The following is a 15,586-nucleotide window of genomic DNA, read 5'->3' on the forward strand; positions in this document are numbered from 1 at the left end:
CAAAAATGTACAGCACAAATACGCAAGCCAAGAAAATGCAGCTCAAGCAGGAGTTGCACAATGTGCAGAGAGAAAATATGAGCATTAATGACTATCACATGAAAGTGAAGAAAATTGCAGATGCACTTGCTTCCATTGGGTCGCCAGTGGAAGATGATGATCTAGTTTCTGTGACCTTGAATGGTCTAGGAAAGGATTATGCACAGTTCCGGACATCCATTGCCGTCCGTGAAAAATTTCCTGATTTTGAGGAGTTGTTTGCTCTTCTAATTTCTGAAGAGCAGAGAAATGGTGGTGCATCTTCTTCAGGAGAAACTTCAAAAGAAACTGTCTTCTACTCAGAGGCAGAGGCAGAGGCAGAGGCAGAGGCAGAGGCAGAGGTAGAGGAGGCCGATCTGGAGGCCGTGGTAGAAATCAGAATATGCAGCAAACTCAAGAAAACCAGTCCTATGGAGGAGGACGTGGTAACTCTAGATGCAGGGGGAGCCAAAGAGGCCGAGGTGGATGGCAGAGAGGCCAAAATGCAAACAGCAATATTGAATGCTACTACTGTGGTAAAATGGGTCATATGGCTAAAGATTGCTACAAAAAGCAGAATGACATTATGAATGAAAAATTGTAGCAAGGCAATTATGCATCTTCTAGTAGACAGGGTGATGACAGAAATGAGCATCTGTTTATGGTGCAGCACATGATCAATTATGTGACAAGTGCAGATGAAAGAAATGATGTGTGGTATGTTGACTCAGGTGCATCAAACCACATGACAGGTCATGCAGAATGGATGCAGGATGCAAGGAAAATGGAAAGACCAGGATTTGTGGAGATTGGTGATGATACTGCACATCCTATTGTGCAGATTGGTAAAATTCATTTGTCTATGCAGGATGGAAAAAAGAAATATCTGTCTGATGTATTTCATGTCTTGAATATCACCAAGAACCTGGTTTCTGTTGGTCAAATGGTTGAGCAGGGCTTGCAGGTCAGATTTAATCCTCATGGATGCTTTGTTGAGGATATGAAAAATAACGGTCGCTTGATAGCAAAAGGAAAGAAGAAGGGCAGGATGTTTACGTTGGATGTGGACATGTCTGAATTGAGTGTAGCAATGTTTGCACATGGGACCGGTGTAGTTGCAGATATTGATATCTGGCATAAACGCATTGGTCATGTTAATATACAGCGACTTAAATCAATGCAAGCTCAAAATATTGTTGCAGGATTGCCTAAATTCGAGGCTGTCACTATTTTGTCACTTTTATTGATGACTACATTAGAAAAGTTTGGGTGTATTTTATGAAAAAGAAAAGTGAAGTGTTTGGGCACTTCAAAGCTTTTAAAGTTATGGTTGAAAAAGAAACATGCCTGCAAATAAATGCCTAAGGTCAGATGGAGGGGGAGAGTACCTCTCAAATGAGTTTGCAAGGTTCCTGCAGGAGCATGGCATAAAGCAGCAATATTCATGCAGTCATACCCCACATCAAAATGGACTTGCAGAAAGGAAAAACAGGCATATTGGAGAGGTATCTCGGGCCATGCTAAATGAAAAAGACCTTCCAGATTATTATTGGGCTGAAGCAGTTGCTACAGCAGTTTACGTAATGTGAACAGGACTCCCACTGCAGCAATACATGGCATGACGCGAGAGGAGATGTATACTGGTAGGAAACCAGATATTTCTCATCTGAAAATTTTTGGTTGCATTGCCTATGTTCATGTGCCAGATGAGTTGAGGTACGTGATGTTGGTCTCCTTGTACTATCATAGGTTGCTATATCCATCTTGGACGAATATGTGCAACCATGATATAGTTTCTAGGTATACTTGAGATGTATCCATGATATTTCAGCCATATCATGGAGGGGGGTTTGTTAGCACTTAGCCTTGGTATGGCCTTGTAGGCCAATTAGGATTCAGTCAACCCTTGGGTTGACTTAATTGGTCAACTCTTTGGTGGACTTTGGGTCTAGACAGGACACCACATGTAATTTCTTCATATCCATTTGCAGATGTTGTTGCTCCCTTGTATTCCTCCCTGTATCCAACAAAGATACCTTTTCATATAGAGTTATTGAAGCATGCAATCTTAGATGCTAGGTTTGTGTTACAATGTTTCTTTCTACTATAATTAAAAATAGGAGGTTCATCGAAACAATTGGTATATTCCTTACACAAGAGGTATAATCCAAGAAAAATAATGAAAAAAGTACGCACAATCTTAGATATGAAGTCTTTTGCCTATGGTGTATCAGCCTTAGGCATGTTTAGAATGATTGAACGTAAGTTGAAAACAAAAAGCGGGGAGCTGAATAGCCCGTTTTTCTTTTAGTTTCAAAAGAGAGTTTGATTGAGCATGTGCTTTTTGAGAGAGGAATGTAATTTTGCATCTTTGTAGGAAGCGGTACATAAGTGTAAGGGGTCCATTTAGTTTTTATTGTTTTAAATGAGAGAGAGAGAGAGAGAGAGAGAGAGAGAGAGAGAGAGATTTTATTCCTGTTTTTTGGAAGACTTTGTTTCTTGATTCGCTTGTTTATTTTTACTTAGTCACCATGGTTGCCCTCGTTTAACATACGGAACGTCCTGTACGTTCCGTACTGTCCCGTCCCATCTGATCCATACGTTATTATTATTATTATTTTAATTTTTTAAATTTATTATTATTATTATTTGCGTTCATTTGTTTTGGATGGCTGGTTTTGTTATTGGTGGTGGTTCTGCCAAATTGATCTTGGGCTTCCTAAATATGGAACCCCCTCTCTCCGCAGCATGATCTCACACTAAGCATCTACCTCCGACTTTGAGCCTCGACTCTCCCATCTCCATCTCCAACAAGTGACAAGGCTCAAGCTGCATCAAGCATCTCCATCTCTCTCAGTCTTTATCTCCATCAAGCACCTATATAACATGTTTGTACAAGTTTTAAAGCTTGTACAAGTACCTACTCCAAAACTCTAAAATCTCTGTCTTTTTTTTGGGGTATCAAACGTACCATTGGACGTACGCCTAAGATTTTTTAGTTCGTTTAGTACCGCACTAATATCGAACGGCACGCATCGAATGTGATTGTACGTGTCAACCATGTTAGTCACCTTCTTCTTTTCTTCTTTGTTTCTTGCTTTCTTTCTCTTTTGTTTATTTGACGTATTTTAGTAAGCACTGGGTTTGCCCAAGAGACTCTGCGGGTCTTTAGAAACCCAATATAGCTGCTGCTTATGCTTGGGCACTGATGACGACATAAGTGTTGCTTTGGTTGCTAAGTATGTCTTCCTTTTGTTTTTCAAAAAAGTTTTTGTTACCTCTTTTTTCTTCTCTTTCGTTTTCTCTTTTATTTTCTGTGTAGATTTTTGGACTTTAGAACAACAAAAAATCTAAATTTGTATGATTGGATATATTCTAGTCTTACAAAGGTATATATATATTGCTTATCTTTTTGTGGTCTATTTTGACTATGTACAGACAATGCTAGCTAAGGCAGTTGCAACTGAGTGTAAGACAACATTTTTCAACATCTCGGCCTCCTCGCTTGTCAGTAAATGGCGTGGTATGTTTCTTATTCTTAGCAATTTTTGTTACACTATGATATTAGGCTTTAATTTAAAACAATGTTCAATTGTATGAGAATTTGGATTGCCTAGAATAATTTATTTGTGATACGTGTTCTTAAATTTTGAATGGAGGCTAAGCAAGGCTCCTTTTGTTTGTTTGTTTTTTCTCCTTTTTCTCGACGGGGTATGTTCTTGCTAAATATTTAATATACTTGCTTTAGAATTCTTCTTTCTAGGGAAGGAAGAAAAATCCTCGTTAAATGTCTAGGAGAGGCGAAAGTGGTTTGAGATAATGTTATGTTGATTTTTCCTGGGAAGAAAGGAAAATCCACGTTAAAATGTCTAGGAGAAGCGAAAGTGGTTTTAGATGATGTTATGTTTAAGAAAGTAGTTTGATAATGGGAACCTTTGTTTCAACCATTTTTTATGAAGGTAGCTTGCATGATTAGGTAATAGCTCAACCATTGTAATAAGTTTCGGATACATCTTTATATTTTCGAAAAGCACAACCCATAGTTATCGTCGGTGTATGCTTCTGAGAAGTATCACCATGCACACATGCACGAACAATGGAAGAAAATATTGACCAAAGAAATGTGTGTGTGTGAGAGAGAGAGAGAGATGATGATGATTGTATTAAAGTCCGCGTGAGACACTTCAGGATCTAAGGGGAGATCACTATTAAGTAATAGTGATCCCTTACATCCAGTGAAGAGAAAAATCTTACAGCTTTGTCATGTAGTAAAGTACTTGTTGGGCTAGCTTGTGAGCTAGACCTAGTACCTTGTTGTGATGTTCAATCTCTTTTTGAGTCGCTTTGTTTGGTATCCTGTTGTCATTCATCTTCGCAACTTTGTTGAGGTATGCCATGAATTGACACAATGTTTTCCCTTCTAGAGGTATCATATCTGTTTCAGCCAGCAAGATGGGGTGGGGTGTCTATGCCTTAACCCCTAATTCCCCTATTAGGAAGCGTTTATGTAAAGTTTCTATTCTTTCCCAGTGAATCCTAGATAGCCCAGGTGCCCAAGCGGGGCATCCGTAAAGGATTACTGTTTGCACAAGCATGGCGTACATAAACTTTATCATTCCCAATCCCACAGATGTGCCTTCGTGCATTTATTGTGGAAGCTATATAGAGCTTTTAAACCTCCCAAAATCCTCCTTTCGACGCATGCATTCCATTTGTAGTTGTCGGTGAAATCCAGCCCTAAATATTTATATGAGTTGACTATTTCCAGGGGCTCCCCTCCAAATGTGACATCCACTTGTTTGTTACGTGTCCTGACGACCATCACCTTTGACTCGTCTATATTAACCTGCATTCCCGAGTGTTTGCAAAACTCTCTCAGTGCATCCGAATGTGCTTGTAGACTCTCCTTGTTCTTTGCAAAGGATACCACATCATCTGCATATATAAGCATTAGCAAATCGTATCCTGCGATTTGCACACCTTCTTTGCTATGTATTCTCATCCGCTCTTCCTTTTCATCGATAAAAAGACCGAATAGTGTCAGTGATAGAGGGCAGCCTTGTTTAACCCTTATGTCACTCCTTATTACAACTTTCCTCTTGGAGCATGGTCAATCTACCAGCGTCTGCGCTAACTCAGCTAGAACGTTCTCATAGAGTTGGTACGTGGCTTCTTTGAGTTCTTGAGGGACTTTAAGCTTTTCCCATCTTTCCCATAGCCTCTTTCCCGGTACTGTGTTGAAGGCTTTCTTGAAATCTATGAAACAGCAGTAGACAGCCTCGTTCCTATCTTTGACTCCTTCAGTTGCAGCCCGTGTGGCAACCAAATGGTCAACCATAGAGTGCTTGGGGTGAAACCCTGCATGGGATGGTGCCCTCACTCCTTCCGACCATTTGCTGATTTTCTGCTCAAGGATAGTGCCATGTAACTTTGCCATTAGGCTGCTTACCATGATTGTCCGGTAATTCTTTGCCATCGTGCTATCCCCCCCCCTTATGGATTGGTACAATTCTGCTTATCTGCAACTCTAGTGGAAACCCTTCCTCTAGAGACATGTTCATAAGCCTCGTAAGCACTTTCTTTGTTTTCTCCCCTCTCCATGTTAAACATCTCTGCTACTAGCCCTTGTGTGTCTGGAGCTTTCCCATTAGCTAGCTATTTCAGACCCCTTCCCATGTCTTCTTCCGTTATGACTCCATCTGTTGCTTTGACAGTATAGTTGTGGCTGATCTTTTCTTCCCCTTCTCTTTCATAGAGGCTTTTGACAAATCATATCATGTCTTCCCTTTAGGATCAACGGGACTGGTGATCACTATCAACAAATAGTGATGTTTTACATCCGGTGAAAGAAAATACTATAGACTTGTTATGTAACTAGTAATTGCTGAGCTAGCTTGTGTGTTAATCCAAGTACCTTGTTGCAATGTTCCAAAAAACTTCTTTTTAGATATCTTTCTAGCTTTGTAGCTGGCTGCTCTAATAGGATTTTCAGGTTGTCTTTGTTGTCATAATATCTTTCTCTAATTTGTGCATAGGCATAGGGCTGACATGTTAAGAGTACATGCTGCTCATTTTCCACCTCCCTCGTGGGGCAGTTTTTGCATATTCTTTCTTCTCTTGGAACCTAGGTCTTCCCCACCTTTCCTTCTCCACCTCTAAATCATATCAAATGCCTTTTAAACATCGATACGTCTTCCCCAAGGTATTTTTGCATCCCATAGCTGTCCATTGGATTAATTTCCTGTTTGTAGAACCACATTTTAGCCCCTGGCTCCCTGATCTCACATGCATCCTTTGGTATATCAGAAGCTGTTATGCCCCATAATTTCATCCATTTCATCCCATCTTGGTGTCATCCAGTGGCCATACCGAGATGGGTATGAGAGGGGTCATACCAGTAGGATGGGGTAGGGTGTTTGAAAAAAAACTCCCAATTCCCTATGAGAAATCTTTTATGATAAGTTTCTATTCTTTTCCAATGGTCCTAGAGAGCCCGGGAGCCCATTCTGGACAGCCATAAAGGAACACTGTTTGTACATGCATAGTGTATGGAAACTCCCAATTCCATAGGTGTGCCTTCTTGCACTTGTTTGGGAAGCTGTAGAAAGCTTTCAACCCCCTCAGAATTCTTTTTTCTATACGTGTATTCCACTTGTGGTTCTTGACAAATTCCAGCCCTAGATATTTATATGAGTTGATTGTCTCCAAAGGCTCCCCTTTGAGAGTGACATCAGTCTATTTATTGTGAGGCCCAGTCACCACGACTTTTGTCGTGGCTATGTTGACTATGTATGCTTGAGTGTCTGAGAAGTCCCCCGTGTTAGAAATGATGTTGTAGTTCATGCATTAAGTACCCGTGTATTTGCAAGAGGAGAACAAGGTTTTGCATAAAATATAAACTCATGAAATCCGATACCTACAAAGGACTACTGCTCATGCCTACGGGCCTTGTTGCAGTTTACAAAGGACTCAAACACCTCTAAGGACTCTACGGACTCACACGACTTGGAGCAGCTGCTCAGCCTAGAAACTACATAAAGATCTGATAACAAGGAGCGACTCTCATGGGATAAGACACAGTCTCGCAGCCTGGGAAAAGAGTGTGAAGATAGTTGCACTGAGCTCTCTTTGTTGAACACCACTGCTTCCATGATCACCTATGTGTCAAGAGCACGTGCTGAGTAACTGCCATGCAACGTCAGTTCCAGAAGAGTCGCCATGCATCAAAGCCTCGAAGGGCCACACTAGCCACGTGACTTACCATGCAAAGGTAACCAATCATCTCGCATGCCTTGCTTGGTCCAATCACAAAGCTTCTACCAACTTATACAACCAATCAAAGTATGAATCAGTCACCCCCTCCAAACCTTAGTCTGCCTCTAAGTCACCCCATGAAGATTATTCCTACATCCCCCTTAATCTGAATGGGGACGAATGAGGAAAACAATCGGAAGAAATACACTCACACAGAGCCTAAAATCGATATACAATTACTTTATATCTAAAACTGTCTCAACTCCAGCGAGAATAAACATACCCCATTCTCTTCCAAAACCCAAGCAAGTGCCAAAACAAAAATAATCTACCCACTAAGAGCCAAGACTGTATCAAACACGGTGATTGCCCACAAAGAGCGGAGCCACACCAACCAGATTGATTTTTTCAGCCAGATCACATGGACCCCCATGAGATGAGGCCTCAACATGTCCGTGACACTCGGAGCCAGTGACTTTACAACTCAGACAGAGGGTTGACACACAGATCACACTTGGGGATATCTTCTTTATGTTTAAAGTTGGAGCCCGACCGACAGGGGTCACATTAGCCCTGACTAGACGCAGAGCTACGACTAGGAGACGTGCCCGTCTTCATGTAAAAAATTATGTTCATCACGAAGACTTCTTCATCTCCCCCCTAAAACATCATGATGTGGTTTTGAATGCTTCACCACATTATAGTCAATGTCACAATGAGTAAGTGGAATTTGTTTCTCTGACAACAAATACTTAAAGAATAGGTAGGTATGATTAGCCCCTGGAGGAAGAGGTACTATAGTAAAATCAGTGATGCAAGATGTGAAGGTAGGGGATCCCATGATGTTATCAACAACGCTAGAGCCTCCCCCATGTGAAAAGCATGTGAGACCACCTGAGCCGGGCCATCTATCAAGACCATTATAAATAATGAGATCATGCATCCTATCAAGACCATTATAAATAATGAGATCATGCATCCAATTTTATCCAATAGGGCCCTATTGGATATATGATCTCATTATTTATAATGGTCTTGATAGATCAGGCCCTATTAGATATATCAAGACCACGAGGCAATGGGGGCATGAAATTGGCAATAGAGTGCTGTCGGCCACTCAAAGGTGCAGTAGCTCTGCGTCTAACTAGGGGTATTGTGAACCCCGTCGGTCGGGCTCCGACTCTAATCAGGGAGGGGATGTCCCCAAGTGTGATCTGTGTGCCAATCCTTTGTCTGAGCTGTCGGGTCACAGACTCTGGGTCACGGTCATGTCGAGGCCTCGTCTCGTGGGGGTCCATGTGATGTGGCTGAAAAAACTCCGTGATAGAGCACTGAGAGAGATCAGCCAAGGAAAAAGTCTGCTCCTGTCTCCGTGCTCGAAGTATCCTCTCGCGGTGTTTGAGTACCTCATGAATGAAATCTACCAAACATCGATGGTGGCCGGTTCCCTCTGAGGAGAGCTAAGATAGGCTGAACCTCCATCATACATGCTTTGGTCACCCTCTGCATCATGCGTGGTCTCTGTGTCTCTGGCTCACCCACTCTGCCACGCCTCTTCCCGCTGATCCACTTTGCTTTTGTGTTAGCTATCTTCTCCTTAGCTACACCACTCTGTTTTGGGGCTGACTCGAATGTATAGAAGGCTATGACATGTCCCTTGCCCGACTTATCTTTGTCTCGTGTGGTGGTGTTACATCCTATTGTTTGAGTTGCCGCAATAGGTCATCTCTATGGTGCCGCATCTCCTTCAGATATAGATCGATGCAGACGTGGTCATGAAAGTAGATCAGTCGAGAAAGTGTTCCAAAACCATGTCTCCACCTCTGGCAGTGTGCATAACGTACAGATCTGTTGCTCTCTAGGGAGGCAGTTGATAGAGCGAGCGAGGAAAAGTGAGCGGGCCCAAAAAAGGGAGCGAGCTTTTTCACAATTTCCTTGTCAAGGTACTCAACATAGCTTTGTGGAAACCACTATTTGGGAAGATTCTAAAAAATAAAACTTATCTTACTATGTGTAACTATACCAACATTGTGAATTATAGTCTACCTTAACTTCCAATTGGAGCAGTACGTGGGTTTGAAAGAAACCGAATTTTCACTCCAAAGCATAGGATTCCATTACTGATACAACAATTCTTTTGCATTTGAAATGGGTCTTATTATCACAACTCCTTTAATAATCAAAACAAATGTGTTGCTTGATATGTTGAACTTAGTAACGTCTTGATTAATGCTTCTTTAGGCTTGAATATTTAATGTATTAATTTCACGACTATTATTTATGCTTGAATATTTAATGTATTAAGTTCATGACTTAGGATTTTATGAAGTTATATCTAACATGTCCCACATTTAATGGAAATTAATATCCTACATAACACAACAAAGTATCATCATATCCCTTCCCAAAATCATTGCTACTTGGCAACTCTCTTGGCATTTTCACTGCCTTGCGTTTGAGTTAGCTATGATGAAGAATGTTGCCTGCCTTTGCACCCTCTTAGAGTTACCGTCAGCATGATCTAATTTCATGGATCCCAAAACTTGAGACTTGGAGATTCCCATATCACACCAGCGGTAGCTGTCTTGTCCACTCTCTATAATCATAACTTTGGTGTAAAGTGTGCCCATGTTACTCAAATTAATCGAGTGGTTAATCTTAAAGTCACAAAGATTAATTCTCATTCATGAGTTTCGAGTACATATATGTATATTTACAAGACAATTCATTTAGGTGATTTTTAAAGCTTCTATACTTTTGTTTTGAAGTTAATTATCATTCATGAGTTTCAAGTACATATATATATATTTACAAGACAATTGTTCATTTAAGTGATTTTTAAGTATCTATGGTTTTGTTATGAAGTAATGCAGAAGTTGATATTTGCTGAGCTGTCTTGTCTTGAGCATGTGATTACAACATTGTATGTTTTCTATGTAGGTGACTCTGAAAAGCTGGTGAAAGTTTTGTTTGAGCTTGCTAGGCATCATGCACCCTCTACTATCTTTCTAGATGAGATTGATGCTATAATAAGTCAGCGTGGGGAAGGACGAAGTGAACACGAAGCTAGCCGTCGCTTAAAGACAGAGCTTCTCATTCAGGTATATAATTATAACTCATTCGCTTTTGACAGGTTGTGGTAAGCTGTAGTTGATGAGGGCGTAAAGGATTTATTAAATGAGACTATTTATTATTGTGAAATCTAGGAAAAGGAGAATCTGCTGTGCTTAAAGGCCTAGTGAGGCCTCTTTTTGAATGATTAAGAGCAACGGCATTATTTTGTAGTCAAAATTTAATCTAAGCATTATGAATTCAAGAATCTAGGTTCCAGATTGGCCAGTTCACTAGATTTAAAAGTAGGTAGCAGAAGTGGAAGAGGACATCTTCCTTCTTGAAGGGCACGTGCTGAAGCTTGTCATGGTCGACAAAAATAATTGGAAAATGATAGCTTTTTTTAATTGCCTTCTCTTGTTGGGTGATGAAAGGATCATTTTATCAAGTAGAAAAAGAATACATAAGTAGTTGTGTACCCCAATGCAACTTAGGAGGGAAAACAGCAAGTCATTTTGTGGTTTCACAAATGTTGACCATATTTGCCAAAGCAACCTAAGTATCGAAAGCTTGCAACAAAGGATTGCCAAGGGAGAATAGTGCCAATCGATATCGCACGTGAGATGCAATGAACCTCTCAGTAAGGAAGTGATGGTGGGTGCCAACATAAATGATGAATTTGAATCCGACTTCCAACGCTCTCCATCAGCTCAGCAGATTCTTCCACTTAATGGAGAACTTGGATTGGCTGGTTCTCATCTAGCCAGAGCTATAGATAGTGCCACAAGAGTGGAGTCCTCTTTTACATCTTTGGTTTCCCCAACTTTCTAGGTCATTTGGAGAGGGTTCCGACTCCCACTAGCACAAGACCTAGACTAGAAGCAAAGCGATATGCTCAAGTGGGGGGATTCCACCACAAGGAAACTTTCTCCAACTAGAATGATCACCATCACATTGGTTCTTGCAATTGCTGCACATGAGAGATGGCCAATACTTGAGATGGGCGTGAAGTCAACATTGCGAAAAGGTGACCTAGAGGAGGAAGTCTATGTAAAAGTTTCACATCCCAAGAAGTAGAGTGTGTAGACTCTGAAAGGCACTCTTTGGGCTGAAAGAGGCGTGAAGAGCGTGGTACACACTGTTAATAGTCTAGAGTTTGGACACTTCGCTAGGGGGGGTGGGGGGTTGTTGCAAAATCAATCCGACATCTACGTAGGTAGATGCTCACCTATAAGGCAATGCAAATGAGAAGATTCCATGAGCAATAGCATAGGTGGTGGATGGATGGGCAGATATATGGACAGCCTCATGGGCCATCGTGGCAGTTTGGTGTGATGTGGCAGTTTATGGCTGTTGCATGGAGTAAAGGCATGGCATCATGCTAGACCGGCACAACTGATGTGGCAAGGCAACCCCACAATAGGTTGCAATTGACGTGCACAGTCCATGTGGCTACTCATCTTTGTGATAGGTCAGGCACCTTGAATACTGATGTGGAAGGTTGGGATGCATCTAGATGTGCTAGCTCTCTCCTGAGGTCCTTCACATCTCGTGTCTCAGGAATGTGCAAGGAGGCTATTGACATCCAATAGAAGGAAAGCATGGCTACTTGTCTGGTCTGATATGGCTAGCATCTATACCAATATTCTAGATGTGATGGTTTGGGGGTGACGAGAGTCTCTATGAGTCAATCAGAGGGAGAATATGTGCCCCTTGAGGCCTATCAAGCTAGGTCGAGAGCACGATAGGGGTGAAGTTGGGATGCCCCTTGAGTCTCACCAACGCTTTTTGAGATATATATTGAAGAGATCATGACATTCATTCACCGCCTGAGAGGCGATGTGTCGTGGTTGGCCAATGTAATGATACATATACTATTGTATGCAGATGACATAGTCCTTCTATTCTCCTCAGCAGCAGGCTCACAGAGACACCTAGTTGCCCTAGAGGTGTTTTGTAGAGAGGAAGACTTGAGAGTTAACCTTGGAAAAATCAAGGTTATGATTTTTAACACCTCATGGCCCGCACTTCATCGACATAGTGATCATGGAGTAGATTCAAGTTCCATAGCTATTCCTAGAAAGAGAGCCAAAATAACTCCTACTCCACATCAGGTCGAGTTTGGTGCTTCTCCACTCCAGTTAGATGCAGCCTTTCAGACCATCACATATCTACACCGAGTTAGATCATATGGGGACTGCACATGAGGGAGACAGAGGTTGCCATGGTTGACTCTCGATTCCTCCATGAGGTTGGCAGCAGAGGGAGATGAGCGATGCTGGTATGCACGGACTCATAGATGGTTTGTGAGACTAGGGTTTCACATTGATAGGATATGTTGGGGTAAAGGCACATTGCCAACCCTTCATTAAAGATAGGACACCTATGACTGTCTTAAGACAGTCATAGGGTAAAACCTAATCCTAATAAAACTAATGAGTTTGTGGTGTGGCTCATCACTTCACACCCGCACATTTGGAGTCTTCTCTCTTTTTTTTCTCACTCTCTCCCTCTTGCTCTTCTTCCCCCTTCAGGCCCTTCAACTGGTATCAGAGCCACCTTTCCCCTCTACCCTTGACCAGCCACCTTACCCCTCGACCTCTACCTAGCCAGCAAAACAGCAGCGCCGTACGGACGTACGTCGTCCGTACAGCCGTACGGACGGGCTTCGAGCAGCAACTTCGAGCAGCGACGGCATTGCGGGCGCAGGCATCGAGCGTGGGCACGGATCGGATCAGGGCGCAGGGCGGCAGCGCATCGAGCAGGGCAGGGCGGCACAGCAGCGCGCCACTTAGCGGGGGGCAGCGCATTGGCGCATCGCGCAGGAGCAGCCGCAGGCTCCCTTCGCGCGCCGTACGGACGGCCCTGTGCCGTACAGTACAGACTACCGTACTGTAAGCTGACAGGCCCTTCAACTGAGCAGGGAGCTGCTTCCGATTTTTGCAGCAGGGAGGTATTTTTTTTTTCGGGATCTGTGTCAGAGGAAACTTTTCTCCTTGGATCTGGCTTTTGCACAGGTACAGGAAGTATAGCAGGCGCAGATTTTTTTTGTTTGGGGAAGAAAGAGAGGAGAAAGAGCACTCTGCTCTTCATTCCTCTTGATTCAGGATCATCTTTCAGTTCACAGAACCGTGTTTTCTTGAAAGTACAGCAAGTACCTTCATTTACCTCGTGCTTGAGGAAAAGAGAACCACAGTGTGTGGTTGATTGCACAGTTATTTTGTTCTGGGAAGGTAATGCCTTGATTTTGCAAGAGGACATATGCTTTTACTGGGTTTGAATCTCAGTTTACAGGTGAGCAGATCATAGGGCTTTTGCCCGGCAGGTGATGCTTTGTATGCCTTGAGGCAGTGTGGTGCCAGAGAGCACATATTTGTCTTGTTTTCCGCAGTGTCGAGGTGACATTTTCTTGCAGGTCACATTTCTTGTGCAACACTCAGAGAACCTCAGTTGAGCCACGCTTGGCCAGGGCGCATCGAGTTTACTCGGTCCCTAACTGTCCATCGTTGGCAGTGCTCAAAAGGTTCCTCATTGAGTGTTTGTACGTTGGGATCTGTGTATGTCATTTCTACACAGGGCAGTATATGCATTACACTGTTGGATGATTTTGTCAGAGAGATTTTCATATTGCATGCTACCTCAGTGTTGAGGTGTTCTTCACTTGGTTCAGGTGTCAGATCAAGGGGCTTTTGCCCAGATTTTGTTTGATAGCACTTGGGTCACCGACAGAGATCTTCAGATGCATTTTATCCCCTTGGCAGAAGGGTGATTGCTTGGGATTTATCCCATTTTCTGTTGCAGGTTTTGTGACAGGCTGAAGTGTAATTTTTTTTTTGGGTGTTTGCCAAGTGGTTTATGCATATTAACTCAGTGCAATACCTCATCTGAGGTGGGAGAAGTGATCAGTACAGCCAGTACAGCAGTGTTTGTGCTTTGTTAGCTGATTATGCACTGTTAAGCACTTGTTGAGCAGTTGCAGCAGTCTGAAATTACTGTTTTTATGCCTATTTGAGCACGGTACAGTGTTTCAGAAGGTACAGTAACTGGGAGAATTTTCTGTTCTGCTGCAGATTTCCTGACAGTAAAAAACAGCACTATTGTGAGTGCTCCTGGCTCTTAATAGAGCAGGTTTTTTCTAAGAAATCAGAATTTTTATTCAGTCTTTTTACTTCCAGTGAGTCAGATACTTTCCTTATCTGATATGGCATCAGGGGGAAGTGATTCTTCAATTCTGAACATAAAGAAACTGGAAGGAGCACACAATTATGCATTATGGGCAGAACAGTGCTTGAATGTACTTCTATTAAAGAAGATTTCTAAGCCCATAAGGGTGAAGGGTGTCAAGCCATCTGACATGGCAGCTGATGACTGGGAAGAGCTTGATTTGTCCGCAAGGGCAGCTATCATGCTCACTATTTCTGACACTCTTGTGTTCAATGTTCAGGCTGAAAAGACCTCTTATGGTCTATGGCAAAGGCTAGAAGAATTGTATGCCCAAAAGAGCTCAGCCAGTAAGGTTTATTGGTTGAAGAAGCTGGTTGATCTTCGCATGAAGGAAGGTACAGCTATGACCTCACACTTGAGTGAGTTCAATGCCATCTTTACACAGCTGATTGCACAGGGATTGAATCTTGATGAGGAGTTCAAGGCTACTTTCTTGCTGTGTACCCTCCCTGAGAGTTGGGACACTTTCAAGACCACCCTGTCAAATTCGAATGTCACTCTTATTTATGCTGATGTAGAGAGCTCACTCCTTATGGAGGAGATGAGTAGGAAGAATAATGCGAGCAGCAAGTCTTCAAATGCCTTGCAGGTACAGGATAGAGGCAGGACTCAGCAGAAGGGGAGATCTGCTAGTAAGTCCAAATCCCGCAGTCAGTCCCGTGGCAAAAAGGATATTGAATGCTTTTATTGTGGCAAGAAGGGACATGTTAAGTCTAAGTGCTTCAAGTTCATACGGGATCAGAAAGCCAAGAAAGCTGAAACAAAGGATGCAGGAAATGGAAGCAAAGGCAAAGGCAAGGCCAAAGCAAATGACTTGGATGCAGTGAATGTTGCAGCAGAGGACAGTGACAGTGACATACATGATGTTTTATGCTCTTCTGCTGTAATAGCACATGCTTTGGTTATTGATGGCCATGACATGCACACCTGGCTCTTGGATTCAGGTGCTTCTTTTCATGTTACTCCTCATAGGGAGTGGTTTACTTCCTACACAGGTACTCATGGAGTTGTTCACCTTGGGAACAACTATGCATGTCAG

The 15,586-nt window shown here is 42.5% G+C and overlaps 1 protein-coding gene across 1 annotated transcript in view; it reads left to right on the forward strand.

Moving 5' to 3' along the window:
* Positions 1 to 15,586, forward strand: part of CCP1 (P-loop containing nucleoside triphosphate hydrolases superfamily protein) — a 50,496-nt gene that overhangs the window by 10,658 nt on the left and 24,252 nt on the right. The window contains exons 7-8 of the mRNA XM_087388392.1: positions 3,457 to 3,541; positions 10,213 to 10,373. Coding sequence (XP_087244518.1) covers positions 3,457 to 3,541; positions 10,213 to 10,373 — 246 coding nt within the window. The remainder of the gene's footprint in view (positions 1 to 3,456; positions 3,542 to 10,212; positions 10,374 to 15,586) is intronic.

This window comes from Dipteris shenzhenensis, chromosome 17, assembly GCF_047967505.1.
Source record: "Dipteris shenzhenensis isolate YYH24624 ecotype China chromosome 17, Dip_SZ_1.0, whole genome shotgun sequence".
In the NCBI taxonomy this organism is placed as follows: domain Eukaryota; kingdom Viridiplantae; phylum Streptophyta; class Polypodiopsida; order Gleicheniales; family Dipteridaceae; genus Dipteris; species Dipteris shenzhenensis.